The sequence below is a fragment of the Lygodium microphyllum genome, chromosome 2 (genome assembly GCF_053477565.2).
Source record: "Lygodium microphyllum isolate KBCC chromosome 2, Lygodium_microphyllum_v1.1.10, whole genome shotgun sequence".
NCBI lineage: Eukaryota > Viridiplantae > Streptophyta > Polypodiopsida > Schizaeales > Lygodiaceae > Lygodium > Lygodium microphyllum.
In genome coordinates, this window is record NC_141136.1 from 189,955,057 (window position 1) to 189,977,181 (window position 22,125).

Genomic DNA, 22,125 nt, shown 5'->3' on the forward strand with positions numbered 1-22,125 from the left:
TTATACATACAACCTTACAATTCCATGAAATGTTGCCTCGAGATGTGTGTTGAAAGCAACCAATAACTGCACTACACATTGGGATGGATTCTGGACTGGAAATTTGCAAATGCCCCAAATTTCTCGTGGAAATATCGAAAAAATTGCTCGACGTTAACGATTTCCGAGGAGATGTGCAAGGGACTTCAAATTGGGCAAAAGCCCCAAATTTGTGAGTCCTCAGACGGGTGCATAGACACCAAATGTGTCAGAGATGTGTTGGACAAACTTCGGGCAGCACTCACAGAGTGGCACAGCTGCTGGCATCAGGCTGGGGCAGTGCTGCAAGAGTAGGCTGGGGCAACTAGACAACGCTGCAAGAGCAATGCTGCCAAAGTGGGTGACTCAGTGTGGTGGTTGGGGTGGCGTGCGCAGCTGGTGGAGCAGCTGGTGTGCTGGGCAGGAGAACCTACGAAAACTAGAGTGGCAACATTGCAGGCTGGAGCAGTGCAGGCGGCTACACAGGCTTACAAGGAAGTGGCGACGGCTGAAGTTGGAGCCTGAGATGCCCACACGGTGGCAGAATAAGCTGGTGGCACTCAAGGTAACAACTCCTCAAACTTCAGCAGCTCCTTCTCCTCCACAAGAGTTGATCCAAGTTGGCAACAACATCGACCACAAGCAGGTGGCACCAGCTGATAGTGGCGAGATGGAACCTACGTGTGTGGCTTTAATACCAAATGTGAGATGCAACTAGCTATGGAGGAGAGAGAAATGAGAGACAATAAAAAGTAGAAAGTGTGAGCTCAACAGAGTGTATTAGCTCAAAATTGTATGACAGAGTGAAAGTACGAAGTATAACTAAGGTCTAAGGTTGACTTAACCAAACTCCCACACCCTAACTAGAGTTAAATTAACTTAACTCTAGAGCCTAGTGGTGGCACACTTAAAATTCCTAGACACACCATAGAATGCCAAAGCCTGCTCTTCTCTCCTTTTGAGCTATACAGATTCTGTGCTCGTGCATGTTAGACATCTCCACACTGCTATAGAGATTCGGAGGAGATTGGCATCTCTCTTTCGCATCTAGACGTTTGAGCATCGATTGTCTCTTGAGTTGAAGCTACAACGGCTCTTCATCGCAAATTCCCCTATGATGAGGGATCACATTGTTAGCAAATATGTCAGTTCACGGCTGAGTCTATGCATGTGATTCTATGGGCTAGGGCACCAGTATATTTCCTAGATTATTTAGGCATTTTATCTCACATTTTATAATGTCTATTTTGGGCATTTTATGCTGGCCAACCAGCATTAAATATTGGCTAACCTATTGCATTTATGGCATTATGTTTACTTATTTATTTCATGCTCCTCCACCACAATTTACATTCATCATCTGACAAGTTCGGGTGGAGGGAGAGGAGCAAGTGCCAATGCCTTCACAGCTGGAGACTCACATCAGTTCTATATCATCTCATATCTTGGTATATGAATTCCATTTCTGGAGTATCTCTTTACTTCTGAGTTCTTTGTACGGTGTTTTTTTCTTTTGCAATGTTTCTCTTCTCTCGTGTTCAGCAATCTATTGTAGCAGTTTTCCACGCTTCCATCACTACATCCACTTCTGACATGGTATCAAATGGCAGGATCATTGTTCCTACTGCTGTTTTACACTGTTGCAGGTCTGAATTTCAACTATTGTACAAACTTGCCACAAGGCTTGGTTGTGAAGAGTTTGAACTTTCGGATGTTTCCCAAGTGGATATTTATTCCTCAACTCAGAGGTGATTAGTCGTGTTAACGGAGTGCTCCAACTAAGATGTACCTTCTGAAGGAGTATGAGACGAAGAAGAGTGAGGCCGTCGTGAATGATCCTAAAAGAAAGGTTAGTAGATGGAGCGTTGTCCTCCAAATCAAGACCACAATGCTTCAACAAAGCCTTCATTGTAGGAGTAGTTGAGAAAGCATCACAGGATCCGAAGATGGAGTTGTTTGAGCCATTATGAATTAGTTATGTGTCATTTGTGTATATCATACAAACCAAGCCTCCACAATAGCCACAAGATACTCTTTAGAAGAGCACAGGTTTTGATACCACATGAGTATTCATTCCTCTTCCTCCTCTACAAGTGCACACTTGGATTTGTAGTTCTTTGACATTCGCAAGGGCTGCTGGCCGCACACTCCATCTCTGTCACCATCTCCAATGCTGTCATTATTTTCCAACCTAATCCAATGCCCTCATTCACGCTTTGGGTTGTGTGCTCATATTGATCAGCCCATCGTTGTATTCAGCATTCTTTCCAGATTCAATGCAAATTTCTCTTTCGTTCATGCTATCTTCTCTCTTCTCATTTTCTCTCCATGTTTGTGTTGCACAATCTCACAAGTTCCCCATTGGTGGATGCATCCCGTTATAGACAATTTGTTGGGTAATTGATGTGGCTTTTGAATATTCGAATTGATTTGTGCTTCTTAGTCGGTTTGCTGTGAACGTAAGAAGGTTCATTGGTAAGCTGCTGTGAGGATATTGCAGTTCTTGAGGAGGACTCCCCTCCTTGACCTATTTTATCCAATTGGTGTAAATGATTCATCTTTGGTGTTATGCTAGACGAGGGCTGGGAAATGTTGACCACAAGAGGTCTACGACAAGTTATCTTGGATATAGGTGCTACCTCGTGGAGTAGCAAGAAGCAGCCCATAGTTGCCCTATTATCTACAAAGGCTGAGTATATTGGTACTACTACTTGTGAGACTGCTTGGCTTTAGAGGTGGTTGGAGGACCTTGGCTATTCACAAACAAGAGCTACTACACTTTTGTGCAACAATGAGAGTTGCATAGCCTTGGCACGGAACCCCGTTTTCCATGCTAGGATGAAGCACATAGAGATACAATATCACTACATTCATGAGAAGCTCTTGGACAAGACCATAGATGTGGAGTACTGTAAGATAAAATGATATGGCATATTTGTTTACCAAAGCAATTCCTCATACCGTTCTTCGTCAACATACCAAATCCCTATGCCTTATGCCACGTCCAATATCTAAGAGGGGATGTTAGAGATTTGGTCATCCCCAATATGGACACAAGTTGTGTCAAGATAGCTTAGGGAAAATTTACCCAGCTTGGAGCAAGTTGGACAGTTTTTGATACAGCTGCCAACATTTATTACAAAGTTTCGGCAAACGGGGTAGAGCAGACATGTGCCACGTGGCAATCAAGCAACAATTGCTGCATTTTGTGATTTTTATTATTATTTTATTCAAATTGTTGCAATTGGCCAATTTTCAATTGACCGACCTACTATATTATTTTATTTTATTTCATGCTACTTATAGCCAACCTACCAAGGGCACTCACACATTCAAATTTTAGTTTTTTGCTAGTGAGAGAAAGCCTTGCCAGTGATACTCTCATAGCCCATTGTACAAATTCTTCTTCAATCTTCAGCATTCATACTCTACAATCTTCATCATTCTACTATCTCTTTATCTCCTCTCTATGTTAACTTCCTTCTTTCAGTCCAATCATATGCTGCACTATAGCAAATGCCATAAGCAAATGATGCTAGTGGGGCAATTGATGCATATGCAATGCCAACTTGGAAGTGCCAATCCAATGCTTTTTGGATAGCAAGGCATGCATGCTAATGTGGGTCACTTGAGGTACTTTAGTGGCGGTTTGGTATTCCAAGCAATGGCTGGTAATGCTTCGGCCATGGGGATACAAGTGTTAGCAGTCATGTTTGTCATGCTTTGTCATCTCCTGCCTGTGAGCCTCAGTGTAAGTTAGACGAGGACTTTTGCAGCTCTGATAGATATGTCGTGTTTTTATGGGGGAGATACTCATTCTAGAGTGGCTATCTGGGTGCATTTCTTTTGTTTGTCAGGTTCCAATGTATTTTCCATGAGCAGTTTCTACATTTCCTAGCCTGTCCACATCTGTTAGACATTGTCCCTACCAATCAAATTTTTTGGTGGCCATTTGGCATTTTTTTAGGCATATATTGTGCCATAATCAGCATTGAATGTTGGTTGGCCAACATTTATGGCATTTCCGAATTTCAATAGGCCAATTTAGGGGTTTTGTGGCTATTTATATCCATTCTCCACTTGGCAGTCATTCATATCATTGTCTTCCTTCTTCCTTGCCAGGTGCACACGCCGACTCTGCAATATTTCTCTGTCTCCAGTGCTACTGTCATCATCAGCCTAATCTTTAAGCCTAGGAATATGTCCCTGAACATTATAGGCTGAATCAAAAAGAAAAGCATTCTGAATGATCCAATTGTGCCAACAGCTCCAGTATCTAAGAAAGTGAAACAAGATCTTCATATGTGGCTGAGCCGGTGTGGGGTATTTGGGCTGCGCAAAAACCTTGTCAAAAGGGCTTAGCAAGAAACCAACCACTACTCTCCAAACTACCGACAAGAGTGACCAGATTTTCTTGGCAAGAGGGCAAGAAATAAATCGATGACGGGCCGATTCCACACTAGTGGTGCAAAAGATGTTAGCCTCCTCTATTTTCATTCTCAGTCTGTCATCTCCTGGTTGTGAGCTCCTGTCAGACTCTGGCAGGAGACAGAGGAGCTCTGTCAGCTTTGTATCTGTTGTTTGTGTCTGCATTCCTTTTTCGGGAGTCACACAGCCCAAACTGGGCCTTTTTTGGTGTGCAATCGGCCCATATTTGGGCAGGTCGGCCAGATCTGGCCAAGTCGGCCAGATTTGGCAGGTCGGCCAGTTTTCTGGCCTGGGGCTATATATAGCAGCCCCCCAGTCATTCTCAGCATTCTCTTCTGCAGGTTCAACACACTCTCCGTCCTCTCCCACTCCGGCATTGGTGCTGCCATTGCTTTCAGTCTATTCTGGTGGCCTCACTGACGCTGCGGGCTGCGTGTGAACTATGCTCTTATGTCTCAGATTCTTCAGGATTCCGAGCCTTCCACTGTGGAGGAGGCTCTTGCATAGGATATTTGGAGATAGGCTATGCAGGCCAAGCTCGATTCCATCGAGCGAAACCATACTTGGGAGCTTGTACCACGTCCCAAGAAACGGAAGGTGATAGGTGTGAAATGGGTCTTTAAGACCAAGTATCTTGCAGATGGCTCCTTGGACAAGCATAAGGCTAGGCTTGTTGCCAAGGGTTTTGCACAGCGCGCAGGATTGGACTACTTCAAGACTTTTGCTCCTACAACTCAGATGTCCACCATTCGAGTTATTTTGGCTCTTGCAACTCACCACCGTTGGCCTGTTTATCAGATGGACGTCAAGTCAGCCTTTCTGAATGGCGTCCTTGAGGAGGAGATTTATGTTTCACAGCCTCCTGGTTTTCTTGTGCAAGGGAAGGAGGATCATGTCTACAGGCTGCGGAAGGCTCTTTATGGCCTGAAGCAGGCTCCTCGTGCTTGGTACCAGAGGATTGACCGCTTCTTTCTATAGAGTGGCTTTCAATGTTCCGCTCATGATCCCAACCTCTACTTACGGGTTGTGGATTCTCTTTGTGTTTTCCTTATTTTGTATGTCGATGATCTTATCATTACAAGGAGCGACACTCAGTAGGTGGAGCATACTCGGTCTCTTCTTCAGCAGGAATTTGACATGACGGATCTAGGGATCCTTCACTTCTTTCTAGGACTGGAGATCTATCAGATGGCACAGGGCATCTTTATCTCGCAGCACAGGTACATCTCCGAGCTTGGTATGGTCGCGTGTCGGCCTATTTCTTGTCCCATGGACCCTGAGTCCAAGCTTTTGGCAGATGGAGTCCCCCTTACCGATGCCACTCGTTACAGGTGCCTTGTAGCCTCTCTCATCTGGCTGCTTCACACTCGGCCAGATATCTCTTTTGTGGTGGCTTTGTTGTCTTCTTTTATGAAGACTCCTACACAGGATCACTGGCAAGCAGCCTTGCGTGTTCTTCGATATTTACAGGGGACTCAATCCTTCGGGATCATGTATGGAGATGGGATCACCCTTTCTGTATGGAGTGATTCTGATTGGGCAGGTGATGTGGATTCGAGACGATCCACTACAGGTTATACTTTCACGCTTGGATCCGGTGCTGTCTCTTGGAGCAGCAAGAAGCAGCCTAATGTGGCCCTTTCTTCTACAGAGGCTGAGTATCGGGCCCTATGTTCGACCGTCAGTTACATGTTGTTTGAATGCTTTCAGGCTTATGCTTTACAGGTCTGAGATAGCCTGGGATTTATGCTTCGGATGTACCCTACTGGGATTTAGCATGTCTAATGCTATATATTTGATGTATTAGAGTATTGCTTGCTCTCTTTGCATCTAGCTTCACTTCCAGTGGAAGCCTCTTTGTATATTCGGATGTACACCGACTCTTATTTACAGATGCGCTTGAGCTTATGGGACAGTTACATGCATTTGCTCTCTTAAGAGCTTTATGTCTGCAGTTTGTCTGTAGTGGGCTGATTTGATACGCCTATTGGGACAGGCACCTATCTCTGTCAGGTTTGTCAGTTTTGTATGCATCTTGGATAGTTATGTATTGAGCTTCTTGCTCTATCAATTGTGCTTATGCTTGGTCTCTTCTCTTACCCCGATACCCATTACATGCATGACTTCTGGACCTATGAGATGTCTCTTGCCTGACAGGTTATTGGTTTGACAGTTCTTGGTACCTTCTTGCCCCTGGAAACTCACTGTTAGATGTATCTTGCTACCTGGCAGTTGCAATGACATATGTATCAATGATTGCTTCATTTTGGGACAGTTTTATATACTACTGTCATTTATTACAGCAAGCTGAAATCTGCAGATTTTAAGCACTTCTATGAGGGTAATGCTTACTATTTGATGTTATCTTGGTCATATTTGGTGGACAGGTGCTTCTCTTGGTGAAATCCACTCTTTCAATCAGTTTTAGCAATGGTTTTAGTGCATTTTCTGCTCATTACAGCAACCTGCAATTTTGCTTTTTTGCTTTGATTTGGGACCGTATGGCTGGTCATCATAATGTTGTTGAAGATGAAAATTAGAGTGCATAGGATTTATGGGAGAAGATTCAGGAGCTCTATATGCAACAGAGTCCTGCGTCACAGATATATTGGCTGAAGCAGTTAATGGACCTTCGCATGAAGGAGGGGACCTCCCTTTCATCTCATTTCAGTCAGTTTCATGCTATCATGAAGAGTCTGTTGTCATAGGCCATTGAGTTCAAAGACAACTTGCACCCATTGTTTTTGCTTGGCACCTTGCCTAAATCATGGAATGTCTTCCATATTGCCATATGCACGAACAAGCTTGATGGGCTGAAAATCAAAGATGTTGAGAGTGCTTTATTGACTGAGGAAATCAACGGGAGAAACAATGATGCTTCCCTCTCTTCACATGCATTGACTGTTAGAGGTGGCAGACATGGCAGGCATGATATGATCATAAGGGCAAGGACTCTCAGAAATCCAGGTCCAAGTCACGTGGTCGCAGTAAGTCCCATGGATGAAAGTCTGATCTTACCTGTCATTATTGTGGGAAAGTAGGAAATATTAGGCCGCAGTGCCATAAAATGCGCGATGATAAGCGCAAGGAAAAGGGAAAAGAAAAAGTGCAGGAAAAGTCTTCTAAGCACAGTATTGTACCTGCAAAGTCTAGTGTGAAGATAGAAGAGGTTAATATCATGCAGGCCACTGATTCAAATGATGATTACATACTTACAGCTTCTTCATGTGATGCCTTACATACTTCTGAGATACATTCTATGTATGCGTAGTGCTAGCTCTTGGATTCGGGTGCGTCCTTTCATATGACACCCTGTAGAAATTGGTTTCATACCTATCGTACCATATCTGATTCTGTGCATCTTGGTGACGACAGGTCTCTTGACATTGTGGCATTGGAGATGTTAGGCTACAATTTCCTTCTGGCAATTCTTTTGTTTTGCATGATGTACGCCATGTCCCTGCGTTGACTCACAGCCTTATGTCAGCTGGACACCTTGATGATGCACGGTATTTCGTGTCTTTTGGAGACTCTGCATGGAAAATTACTCATAGCAGGCTTGTACTTGCAAGAGGCGCCAAGTCTGGTAGCCTCTATCCCTTACTTGTATCTGGAGCTACATTGGATCATGTTTTGTCTGTGGGTTCTATTCCCCATGTATTCCTTTGGCATGCTCGTTTGTGACATATGTCTCTTAAAGAAATGAAAATGCTCTGTGCTTTACAGTATCTTTCGCCTTTTGACTCTTCACATTTTGATTCTTGTGATCATTGTTTGTATGACAGACAAACTAGAAATACGCATAAAAGGTCTGGTAAGAAACGCATGGGTGAGCCCTTGGCTCTTGTGCACTCAAATGTATGTGGGCCCATGCCCTGTCAGTCACTTGATGGGGCAAAGTACTTTGTTACTTTCATAGATGATTACTCACGTAAGGTTTAGGCTTATCCCATAAAGAGAAAATCTGATGTCTTAGACACATTTCAGCATTGGCTTACATTGGCAAAGAACCAGTCTCAGAAAATGCTAAAATGCCTAAGGTCAGATAATGAGGGTGAGTATGTATCGCATGCTTTTGAGCAGTTTTGTGATGAGCGGGGTATTGAGCATCAGTTGACCGCCCCTTACACCCCTCCCCAGAATGGTATGGCTGAACGCATAAATAGGACCATTCAGGAAAGCGTCCGTAGCATGCTTAGCCAGGCTGGCTTACCGCAGCACTTTTGGGTTGAGGCAGTTACTACTGCAGTGCATCTCATTAATAGGTCGCCTAGCAATGGCATTGACTTTCAGGTTGCAGAGGAGGTATGGGCAGGCAAGCCACCCTCTTATGATCATTTGCGTGTCTTTGGATGTGAGGTATTCTGCCATGTGCCCAAGGACAAACGCAACAAGCTGGATCCTAAGTGTCAAATGCATTTTCATTGGCTATGGAGATGCAAGAGAGATGGGTTACCATCTATGGGATCCGCAGGCGCAAAAAGTGATCCGCAGCCATGATGTCATCTTTCATGAGGACAAAATGCATATACAGTCTGAGAAAGTGGTTAAGGTACACAGAGTTATCTTTCAAGAGGAGCCACCTATTCCCGTTCAACCCGCTCCACGGCCAGCTAGACAGCATGCAACATCACCTGATGCTCATGGCCCAAATGCTAGACATGCTAATGTTAGATAGGATGTCGGTCAGGCAACAGAGCCTAGGTTGAGACATTCTACTAGAGATAGACGACCTCCTAACCGTTTTGCACCCTCTATGGATTATGTAGTGGTTACAAATGCAAGAGAGCCTCTTACTTATGATAAGGCTATGCGCACGGGTGATTGTCACTCTTGGGAGAGAGCTATGCAATCTGAGCTTGACTCATTGCATAAGAATCAGACTTGGAATTTGATTTCCTTGCCTCAGGGTAAGAAGGCTTTGCCATGCAAGTAGGGGTATAAGCTGAAAAGTACCCCTGGACAACCCAAGCCAACATACAAGGCTCGATTGGTTGCTAAGGGTTTTAAGCAAGAGCATGGTGTTGACTTTGATGAAGTTTTTTCTCCTGTGGTCAAGATGACCACCCTACGCTTAGTCTTGGCCTTGGTTGCATAGCTTAACTTGGACTTGTACCAAATGGATGTCAAGACGGCTTTTTTACATGGGGACTTGCATGATGAGATTTACATGGAGCAGCCTAAGGGCTTTGCAGACATTGATAGGGAACACCTAGTGTGCAAGCTAAAAAAGAGTCTATATGGCTTGAAGCAAGCACCTAGGGAATGGTACCATAAGTTTGATGCATTCATGAACTCACAAAGCTGCAGCCGCAGTGCTAAGGATCCGTGCTTGTACACGAAGAAAGCCCATGACGATTCTTTACTGATTTTGGTACTCTATGTGGATGACATGCTTTTAGCAAGGACAGCTCATGAGGAGCTAGATGCTCTTAAAGCTCAGCTCAAGAAGAGCTTTGAGATGAAAGATCTAGGACAGGCCTCTCATATACTTAGTATACGCATTACGCACGATCGATGTCAGGGACTACTCTATCTGTCTGAGAGAAAGTACATTTATAAAGTCCTTGAGCACTTCCGCATGCAGAATGTTAAGCCTATTGACTGTCCATTACCTTCTCATGTAAAGGGCTATCTCTTGGATGTCCAAGTCGCAGAAGTGTACGGCTCTTTCTACTACAGAGGCCGAGTATATTGCAGCCACAAAGGCTTGCAAGGAGGCCATCTGGTTAGGCCATTTGATTGCTGACCTTGGTATGACAGATGATATATCTACACTGCATTCGGATTCTATAAGTGCCATTCAATTGGCTAAGAATCCGGTCTTCCATGCGAAGACGAAACATATTGAGATGAGGTATCACTTCATTCGCGAGGTCGTTGAGGACAGGTCTGTTGACCTTGTCAAGATTCCGACTGAGCAGAATCCTACAGACTTGCTCACGAAAAGCCTCACTACCGAGCACTTTGCCTTTCTCAGGAGATTGATAGGCATTGGATGAGATGATGTCTTTTTCCTCATCCTATTGTACATGTGTACATGTTGTACTGTCTTTTCTTTTCTCTCTCTCACTAGGGCAGATTCGCCTTTAAGTGGGAGGTTGTTGGGGTAAAGGCGCCTCCGTCTAGCCGTCCGTGTATTACTACACTGACAATATCCGCCATTGCACACTGCAGGTGGCGCATCACAATCACTTATTCTTTATTCTTTTAGTGACAATTTGAATAAAGGAAGGCCCAGCCACACATTGTGATTGTTGAAGTTCCCACTTTTGAGTCTCTCTCTCTCTTGGCTCTTGCTCTCTATCCACCATAGCTCTCACCGCCAAGCTTCTTCCTCCTGGATTCCACTTCCCTTTCACGAGCCTAGGGAGCCACCATCGCAGCATCAGAAGTCTTCAGTGTAGAGTCCTCAATAACTGCTAAGTGTAGAAAAGCAACTGATGAGGATACAGCCACCACTCCAGAATCCTTCGTGTCCTTCTTAGTATCCTTCTTGTCTTTGTCGGGGCAATCCTTCTTCCAATGACCGGTCTTTCCACAAATATGACAAGTCGATTCCTTCTCCTTATCCTTCTTGGATTTGTTGTCCTCCTTCTTCTTTTGATCCTTTCCCTTCTTCTGAGAGGCTTGACCAACCAAAGCCTCCGATTTGAAAGCATTCTGCCCCTTTAACTGTTTCTCCTGGTCCAAGACCATAGAAACCAACTCTTCCCACCAAGAGTCGACTTCCGCCCTGATGCAATAAGAGCGGAATAAAAAGTACCGAATCGTAGCAACAACTGGGATAGTAAAGTGATTGCCATGTCTTCGGAGGAAATAGGCTTCCCCGCATTTTGAACCTGCATCTGAAGCTACCGAAGCTTGTTGATGTGTTCCCGAAGCGAAGAAGGCTTATTCACGGACAAGGTCCGCATCTGCACCTCCAAAGAAACCCTCTTTATCAAGGTTGTCCGGTTGTACATCTGATCGAGCTCCAACCATATCTCTCGAGCCATCGTCAAGTGCTCGATGTAAGCTATCACTGCTGTAGTGCAAGACAGAAACAGAAAAGATTAAATCCTAGCATTTAGTTCGTCCCAATGAGACTGAGCTTTGGTCAACTCCACACGAGCATTGGAAGAGAGTTTGGACTCATCCCTCGCCGAGCACCTGTTAATCTCCTCCATCACCAGTTCCGCCAAATCATAAGACTCCAAAATGGCCAACATCATCACCCACCAAATGCGGTAATTGTCGCCATCAAGCTTTTGATCCAATGGAAGAGCTGGTAGAACAACCACCTTCCTGTCCATAATCGCCTGGAACTCCTAATCAGTCTCTGTAGACATGTTAACCTATGATACCTGCACAAACGCAATCCCCCTCTGACTATGAAAATGCAGCCTTCTAGGGCTAGTTCCTCCACTGCCCAAACCTTCTTCACCCGCCGGAGGCGATAAAAATGTAAAATCTGCAATGAAAGGCCTCAAACGCAGCCTTCCTCCCCTTCGAACAGCAATAACCTACAGCAAATTCACCGATTAGACTCCTTTCCCGCACGCCCACGCTCGCTTCAGCCTTGATCCAATGCGCAGCCCTCCCATACGCCCTCGAATCCTGGAAACACAGCCTTGTGTCGTGCTGAAATCTCCTCTTCAAATAGGTTCCCTCAATCGCTCCATCTTCACCGCTCTAATACCATGTCAGAGTGCAGCGATGTGAAAGCATAGGACAAAGACTGAGAGAGAGTGAACACAAAGAGAGAGAGAGAGAGAGAGAGAGAAGAAAACAGTGTAAACGCAGAAAATCTGCAGTGTAGTATGCTGTATAAGAGTGCAGAAATACATGGGGGCAGAGAAAATATCTGCGTGTGTCTCCAACTTGATGACCTCGATCTCCGTTAGCCCAAGCACAGTCTGTCTCAACCAACAGATCTCAAGATCAGAATCTGAATCACTGAATAACGACAATAGAAGTGTCATGAGGACATGAAAATTTGATGCTTTGCTTATGTTTAATTGACATTTGATTAAAGGATTAATCAAATGTGCAATTAAAAGATGCACATGTGTTGCACATGTGAGGTGCAAGCTACTTTCTCACAATTAAAGACCGAAGGACCCTGTGAAAAATATGGGTGTCAAAGGCAAAAGTTGTAACAAGTTACACTTGTTAGATTCTAGGTGAATTTTGGTGTCAGTTTGCCCCTAGGACCATTAATTGGCCATTAAGTGTCAGTGGTGACACTAGGGACTAGGCATTAATTAATGGATTAATGCTTGTCCAAGGATCAATTAATGCATGGGACCACTTTGGGTTGCAAATGGCCTAGCCAAATAATTTTTGGATGGGTAAGGTCAATTTTTTGGGCATGGATTAAGGGCTGAATTAATTTTCAGAATTAATTAATTCTGAAAATTAATTAAATGGCTGGAAATTGCTGAAAATGGATTAAGAAAGCTACCACTTGGCAAAACTTTCCCATGCAAGTGGGGGAAAGGTTAAGGGAGAGGGAAATCTCGTTTTTTCATTTCGGAGCTGTTGGAAAGAGGTGTTGGACTGTTGCTGCCAGCTTTTGGGGCCAATTCCAAGCCATTGGAGACCATTTTGGTGATGGAGATTGCATATTGTTGACCTTGGGAAGCTGACAATTGCTGCTGATGCACTTTCTCCTAAAGATCACAGACTCTGATGCTCCTATTGTTGTTGGTGCATCCGTTTGGGGCTGATACAGCAGGGCAGCAACTGATTTTGATCAATTCTTCGTGACAAACCTCAAAATTTTCTCTCTCTACAGCATTCTCTCATCTCCTTCAGCCTATGCTCAGCCATTCTCAGCCATTCGGAGGAGATCTCTGTCATTTTTGGTGGGCTGATCTGTAATTTCTGCAGTAAACCCTAATTCACAGCAGAAATTAGGGTACCTTGGGATCCATGCCAGAGATTGAAGGCTCAAGGGACTAAAATTAGCAGCTGATAATTGAAGATTATCAAGGGATTTCAGGAGCCAGCCCATCCCAAATTGATTTGGGACAGCATTTGGCCAGCCAAGGGTCAAATTGGAGAAGAAGTCCTGGGTGAAACAAGGGGCAAATGACCCAAAAGGCTTGCTGGACATTTATGACAGCAAGAGTAATTGGTTAGCAAGAGGAGATTGAAGAATCTCAATTTGTACTCCTTCCAATTGAATGAAAGCTAAAGAAATACCGCAAGGGGCGCCAATTTTGGAGCCAACAGGGTGTCTACTGTCCAAGAATGTTATGGTAAATTGTGTATTTCATTTTATGTGCATTTATTTATTGCTGTAATTAACTCTTAAATCAGGTTATCACCACCCATTCCAAGAAGGAAGGCTGGTTTCAAGAAGTGTGCACCAGGGGCTAGCTATTTATATCTAGGAAAAGAGCAATCACAGCAGCAGGTCGGCTGCATTAAATGCAGCCAACTGTACCTAAAAAAATGCAGAATCTGTCCGACTGCCCATAAAAAGTGGCGCCTGTACCTGCTGTGCCACCCGGCACCTGTACATTCCCTGCGCGGACAGTAAACTGTCCGACTGCTGACATGTCCTCTGCTGACGTGTCCTCTAACGTACGACTGTCCAGGAAATGACTGTCTAACAGCCCAAAACGCAAATTTATGTTTTTGCAGGTGTCTGTTTCCTAGTGCAAGCGTCTGCAAATTTCTGCAAGCAATAGCTTCCTCAACCTTGGTAACAGCTTTCTGCTGTGGGCGACAGTTTTTTGTATAGGTGACAACCTCCTGGTGGTAGGCAACACTGTCAAACGTAGCTTTCTGGGAGATTGTAGGTTCAAAGATGTCTTATCACCAATTCTTTGCTCGTTGTTGACGATTCTCGTTCCATGAAGGATCATATCAACAAGTTGGAGGACACAAGGGTCATGCTTGCGTCCCTTGGCAGGATGATCTCTTCAGAGGATATGGCTATGGTTCTTTTGACTCAGCTTCCATCTCCCCGATTTGATGACTTTGACACCAACCTTCTTACATTGAAGACCCGTGAGAAGCTTCTATGGGAGGAGCTTGCCCCACTTGTTTTGGAGCATGACCAGTGCACCAAAGAGGTAGCCAGTGGATCCACCTCCCCCAAAGCTTTTGTTGCAAGTTTGGGAGGGGGGAAAGAGAACGGGAAGTCATATGCTAAAAGATAGGAGAGTTTCTCAAGCTGCTCTGACTCCAATTCGGAGAAGCTAAAAAATCATTCTATGGGAAGGGGACACATCTAGAGGAGAAATGTTGGAAGAAGTACCCTCATCTTTGTTTGGAAGCAAAGGATGGAGCTAAAAAGTCCAAGCCTTCTACCTCTACTCCAACAGCTACCCATGAGTCAATGTTCCTTCATATTGTTGACTTAAAGGAGCTAAAAAGTCTGAGCCTTCTACCTCTACTCCAATAGTTATCCATAAGTCAATGTTCCTTCATATTGTTGACTTAGAGGAGGCTTCTTCAGTGCCTCATCTTTTGAGGAGCCTTGGCTGCTTGATAGTGGAGCTTCAAGTCATATGGCTCCACGAGGTGATTTGTTGCAGGATCTACGCCTTTCTAAAGGTTTTGTCGCTGTTGGTGATATTGTTTCGGTGTCTAATTGTGGTGTTGGCACTTTGCCCTTGTTTCCCGACCGTGCATCGAGCTCCCTTTTATAGACCCTTTATGTTTCGGACTTGGGCTTTCCACTCCTCTCAATTTATGGCCTTACTAGGCATGGTATCCAAGTTGTCTTCACCAAGCAAGTCATTTGTATTGAGAATTTTCCTACAAGGGTCGTTATCGTGACAGGCTGGCACGAGAGTGGGCTTTACAAGCTCCATTCCCCTTCTCTTATACAGGGTCCTCTGAGGCAGTTGTCTTTTTCTAAACCCATTCCCGCTTGTGCATCGTCTTTTCCAAAGGTTCCTTCCCATCCCCCACCCTCTCCTTCAGTGGTTTCCTCGCACCCCCCATCCCTTTCAAAGAGGGACGATCTCCATAATGCAACTGTGGATTCCCAAGCCCCTAGTATTTCAGATAGGATTTCCCAAGATGTGTGTGTGTGTTTCTCTTATGTTGCGCACTCTCACAGCAATGACCAAATGTATTTGGTATGCAGTCACCTATGCAAGGTATACAAGGCCCAATGTATCCAGGTATGGCAAGTGGAATACAATATCCTATGTATATTGATGTTAGCATGATGCCTAGGGCACAAAGTGTCATGTCTAGCAATGCATATATAAAGCTACTGTATTTGGGACTCATCGTATTAATGTTGGTCACACAAATGCTCTGTATAGTGCTGGTCATGAGAAGAATGCAGCTAGTAAGGCCTAAAATGTATGGGCAAATATATCTTGGTATGGTTGGTGGTATGCAAATTCCCATGTACAACCACATTGCAATGTTCCAAAGTATACAAACAAGAATGTTTTGGAACGCAAAAGTGCACCTAGCATATTACCTACACAAGAGGGTATAGTCAATTGGATGCGATGATTGATGTTGGTTTAAGTTAGGAATGCAACAATGTGAAAGTTCCAAGGATCTGTGTAATCCGAAGGGGAAAATGACTCGAACTTAGTGCAAGATTCACGGCATGTGAAATTAGAGGTAAAGTTTTCATGTGCTTCCTGGTGAACTTTTAGTTTTGCTTCACTATTGATGGATGCAAATGGATGGAGGAGAGAGACCCAGTAAATCATCATGAGTATTGTACTTTAACCTTGATGTGTTTCACTTGGAGCCGACATTGGATTGCACTCAAATAGGTTTAACAGAGCAAAGGTCCAGAGTATTTCCTAATCCTCAAGGGGAAGGCTACACCTAGCCTCCCCTAAAGATGGACAGCTCGGTTATATAGTGGATCTCAGATGTACTTGGTTGCATACATGGTATTATATGCTAACAATATTTCTGCCCTTAGGATCACTATTTAGTGCACTAGTCACTATGAGCTAAAATGCAAATGTGTATGGTTTGCACCTAAGTTTTGTATACGTTTGCAAGGCTACTGGTATGTATGGAGTACATGAGAAGTACATTTGCCTAAGATACATATGGTTTGTAGTAGTTGATGTATGCTTTACATGAGTATCATGTGGTACATTATTGTCATGAGGCATTGTTTATGCTCCGTTTATGCATTACTTTACCTTCGCAGTCAGAACAATGTTGAATTTTGGCATGTGTATGCATCCCTTATGATCCTAACAATAGATATAATTCATGTGTGGATCATAACTGGTATAGATGGCTAGAATTTTAGACGAGCAAAGGGCATAAAGTTGGTTAAAGCACTAGGCACACATATTTGAATAAGATGCCAGCATGTATTTCTAGTGGTCACTCATGCCTTTAAATCATTGCAATGCAATCAAGGACAATTGTAGGGATTTCAAAGGAGAGGTCTGTCACAAGGACATAGTCATTAATCAGACATGCAAATGTGAGGTGCATGTTGTCACAGCATATAAGATCGAAGGCCTTAACCAAAAGGGTTTCAATAAGAACGTTGTAGAAAGTATAGAAAAGATTAAGAAGATGAATTGATTACGGAATTCCGGAATCCAAACACACTGTTTGAAGCCAAATCAATGCCCTTCGATTCATGACATGTACATCAATTCAAGATCAATGTATGCGCTGCAAGTAACAATGTAAACCCTTTATGGAATGATTGCCCAAACACTCTGAGTCAATAGCTAAATTGATACCCTGACATTGATCAATTCACTGCTGTACATAGGCTCCAAAATCAATGTGTAATCATGCAATTTCATGCCTGAAGGTAGCATCTAGCATTTGAACATAATACCAAACTGTAGAAAGCATAGGACCCTGACAAAACCCTATATGGGCCACTAAATACCACTTCAGCCCTGTTATGACAGTTTATTACAGCAGCATAAAAAACCCTCTTTGCTAGTCCAAATCCACTCTAATCTGTAGTCTTGATAGCATCCAATCCATCCCTAGTGTTAGAGAGCAAGATTCCATCAACAAATGCCTTTAGAAGCAAGTTTAAAGCTCTTTACCATCATGGACAGCATGCTGCCTTGTTTTAGCCTGTTATTCCCTGTCAATTTCAACCCATTATCATCAGAGGAAACTCATCTCTTGCTGTCCAAGAGCATCCAAAGCGAGTCCATATACATCATGCCTCTGTCTCCAATAGACCAGCAATAGAATTCACATGTTGCAACCACCTATAAGTTGTATGCTGAATTTTTTTTTACAGCAATATATATGCTGTTGTATACTCTATTTTGACTATCAATTTCAGCCCCCAAACATCCATTAAGTCTTTTCCTTGATGCCTCAAGTCCTAGGCTATGGCTGGGAGTGTATCCGAGAGTACCTTCAGCCCCAAAGCCTCATAATCTCTGACAAGATGGGAGAAGAAAGTTGTCTACTGCTGTAGTACCTTGTTCTGGACAGCAAAAACACTTCACAGTTCAGTCCTAAACCCCTCTTCCAAGTTCCTTCCCATTTGCTTTGATGGCTCCCCCTTTGTGCCCTGACTTGAGAGCTTCACCAAGGCCACAAGATGCATACTTTTCTTCTCTTCTTCAGCCCACGTTTTACTCAGCCTAATGGTGCCAAATTGCTGCCCTGTTTGTGCCTGGTTGCTGCCTTTTTTCCCTTCCAAGACAGCACATGTCTTTCCCTCCCCAAAATATCCCATAAACTCTTGATTAAAGTCCCCTTTAGTCCCTATCACAAGGTCTCATGCATACCTTCCCAGAAACTTCAGTTATCACTTGATATGTGGCCTCCTTCTCTTCAAGTTCTTTTCATGACATAGCAAACACTTGGAGTTTTTTTACACACACAAGATAATGAAGGGATTGATCTTCTCGTAAAGCTCATACATTACATCCTGCATGTATACCACTAAGTTCTTTGAGAAGTGGTTCTTCCTATGGCTTCCAACTCCTAGACATATAATCGTAAAACAACATGTTGTGCAAGTCAATTAATTCATAATAACAGGCCAAGAACCCCGAGAAGCCAATGGGTACCAAAGGCAAAGTTGCGATAAGTTATATTGGTTACGTACTAGTGGGTACCTAATGTCAATTTGGCCTGGGACGTTTAATACATCAATGATCGTAAATGGTGATACTAGGAACTGAGCATTAATTAATTAATTAATGCTAGTTCAAGGGTCGAGTAATGCATAGGACCACTTGGGAGTCAAAATGGCCTAGCAAATTTAATTGTGGATGAGCATAATTAGTTTTCTTAGTAGGTACAAGCCTCAAGGGTTGAATTTAATTTTCAGAATTTATTAATTCTGAAAATTAATTAAATGACTGAAAAATCTAATTAGAAGGCTCCCACTAGGTAAAACTTGTCCATGCAAGTGGGGGGGAAAGGTTGTTAGCTGATAATAAGGCCATCAGAGGCAGATGACAGCCCCTTTAGGCGACAATAGGCAAACTACAGCAATTCTAGGGCCCAAAGGGACAAGCGTGCACCTCGGGCTCTTGTTGATGGTGGGATGCAATCATTCAACCATTTCCAACAAGGCAGCAACAAATTTTAGCACTTCCTTATGACAAAAATTAAAATATTCTCTCTCCTCATAGCTCTCTCTCTCATCTACAATCATACCCTCGATCTTTCTCAACCATTTACAACAAATCTCAGCCGTAGGAGGTGGATACCAGAGCATTTGCTATTGTAAACCCTAATGTACAACAAAAATTAGGGTTTAGCAACCACCTCGAGTCATGTGTCCAAAAATTGAAGGCTGAGTACTTTGAATCAACAACTGGAATTCAAGGAATTACCAAAGATTTCAAAAAGCCAAGCATCCCAATTGGATTTGCTATTCATCCTATCCAAAAAGGAAGGCTGGTTTTCTTCACCTAGGATATTGTACTCTCTTTCAATCATTGATACATCACCTCTCATTTTGTGACTGAGTTTAATTGTGCATCAATGAATTCTCATGTTATCTTTCATTCTCTATTAATTAATTACGCAATTACCCTACACCTGAGCCAACACATACTAGCTGCCAGGGACTTCAACCTAGAGTTTTTCTTCACATCATCATCAGCTCTAGGCACTCCAAATTGGTGTGTCGACTCGTTTTCTTTGTCCCAATGTTTATAGTACACGCTATGTTTCTCTCTACAAATGCTATCATCTCTCAACACCTTAGGGCACACTAGGCTAGTCTAGAATTACTTCATACCATTAGTTCATTAGGCTAATGAGTCGTGCCCATAGACTACTCTGTCCTCATGCTACTTAGCTTTAGGATTTTTTCATTTGTCCTCACCTGCATACATTTATTTCTATGTTCCTTGCATTTAAATCTTAGCTTTTCATTACTCTTATTTGTTTAGCATCTGAAAATCTCACTATAAAGCACTTGTATATAGTTTCTAATCTCTTCTAGAGATTTAAAAGGGCACTTGGCAAGTGAGCAACTTTCCTATGAGGGACACTTTCCGAGTGGCGCCTTGCCACATGCACATTCTCATCATGTGGCAGTCATCTATTCATCTCATTGTGCAAACATCCTTAAGCACATTGCTCACATCGAATCCCAAGTTGTCTCCACAGGCAAAACATATATCTAGAGTCTACACACCTTACTCCATCACTAATACCCCCAAGGTGACTGAGTACATACTATATGTTTCATGATTTGTGAGCCAACCATCCTTTGTTGCCTCCCCTTGGGCACAAATCCGTCAACACACACACACACACACAATTCTAGGGCATTGTCCCTCCATTCCATCAAAAGGAAGAGTGTAAAGTGATCAGCAAACTATCACCTAGTTGCAGACAGCAAAAACGTAGACACAACAGGTCACATAGATGAGCAAGATGCCAACGTCAGTTGACAGCAACAAAATGCAGTAGATAGATAGGTGCCTCTATAAGAATGGGCAATAGCTAGAAACAGGGCATCAAGGATGTAGATGATCAATGGCAGGCATTAAGGATGTAGATGATCAATGGCAGCAGTCGGGAAGGAGTTGGCAGCCATTGGAAGGCATAGAGTGTTGGAACTAAATGACCAGGATAATAGGTGACTGAGCACATCATCTATTTATAGATGAGGAACCAACCAAATTGTGGGAGCTTGCTTATGGGATACATAAACTCTTTTTACCATTAAAGTCTGAGATTTGTAATTAAGGCTGAATGTGAAATGCTCATTTATTAACCTAACACCCCCTCTCAAGCCCAAAATTGGAACTAGGAAAGATTGCAACCGTAGCTCATCCCTTGTGTACCCCAAGAGATTCCACCCAAGAGTAGCCAAGGCATCAAACAATGGATGCATGTTAGCTCCAAGAACCTACCAAGACTATAGAGGCAATGGTTATCTCATCTCAAGAGCCCAAAGGGCCACCCAAGAGAGGCTAAGAAATTGAACAAAGGGTACTTGTTGGATGCCCAGTGGTCTACTAGGACCTGCAAAGATCATCTCTCTCTCTCTCTCTCTCTCTCTCTCTCAAACACAAAAAAAGCAGCTCTTACTTCACGTTCTGGAAGAGAAAGGGGGTCGATGGTGGCACGGAGGCTGGGCCTGTCGGGGCAATGAGAGATCCAGAAGGTGATGCCAGGAGGCACGAGCAGGAGGGGAAGGCGACTCACAGCAGGGGTAGAAGAGAGGTGCGCGAAGGAGAACTCGATAAGGGGGTCATTGAGGAAGAAGGGCCCACGAAGGAGCTCCAAATCCAATCTACGCAGAAGAACGTCGCCATAGCTCAGGACTTTCTGGTCTTCCATTCACAACAAACAAGCTGATGATGTCACCGGGTAGATGCACCTGCTATTTGGAGGGTGTCGTACTACTAATGCTGGGGGCACTGATATGGGTTCGGAGAAGATGGAGCAGCTTTGAGAGGTCAGTCTCCGTACAGTCTGATTTGGGCAGAAAGCCGACAGTCCTAACATACCGCACATGGAGTACTCGTTATATACGCGTTTTTAAAAAATATATTTACGATTGATATTACGCGCACATATAACATCTCTCTCTAGTCACAGGTGAGCATCCTGGCAGATTCTCCCAAAGCCCATGAGTCTTATGCTACTTCCCATTGGGGTTCGGAGCAGCAGTGTTAGTAAACCAATTAGGACATTTCGTGTATCTTAATAAGATATGTATTAATATTAATCACAATCTATTTTATTCATATTGTGGTGTTCACAGTGCAGGCTGGCAATAGATGATTGAACCAGGCTTAGATAGAGAGAGAGAGAGAGAGAGAGAGAGAAGAACAGAGTCCAAGCCTTTTCTATTCCTTGCCTTCTCTACTTACATAGTGTTATGCCAAGAATTTGCATGTTAGATTATGTTACATTAACTGCATGCTAAGTTGGTAATAGCATGTGTCACTGACCTAGATGTCTGAGTTGGAGGGACACAACACCTCCCCCCAAAAAAGCAAGTGAATGTTTTGTTGCTGTGAAGTGGCTCTTTCTTTGGACTCCTTCAGCATGTTATCCTTGTGTCCCAGTTTGTGGAGGGAAAGTAGATGAACTTTTTAATTGTTACTGTAATTGGCTAATACTTTCCTTGGTCGCACTTTCTAAGCATGTTGGTTAGCTTCCACGTTTCTTATCCATGGTGGTCTTGTAGTTGCATAGGGATTGTAGTTGCGTAGGGATGTTTAGTGTTGCTCTCCATACGGGCGTGCTACCACTTGTGTTCAGTCGGCTTATGGC

At 43.5% G+C, this 22,125-nt stretch overlaps 1 protein-coding gene across 5 annotated transcripts in view; it reads right to left on the minus strand.

Annotated features, from left to right (window-relative positions):
• LOC148040743 (Cysteine proteinases superfamily protein) overlaps positions 1–21,458 on the minus strand; it is a 44,287-nt gene extending 22,829 nt beyond the window's left edge. Inside the window, exon 1 of one of the 5 annotated variants that reach the window (XM_087661413.1) lies at positions 20,932–21,455. In XM_087661413.1, coding sequence (XP_087517539.1) covers positions 20,932–21,183 — 252 coding nt within the window. In that variant the 5' untranslated portion in view covers positions 21,184–21,455. Of the gene's footprint in view, positions 1–20,931 lie in introns of all 5 variants that reach the window. The other 4 variants (XM_087661404.1, XM_087661394.1, XM_087661387.1 and 1 more) reach the window with 4 other exon arrangements.
• Between the last annotated feature and the right edge of the window lie 667 nt (positions 21,459–22,125).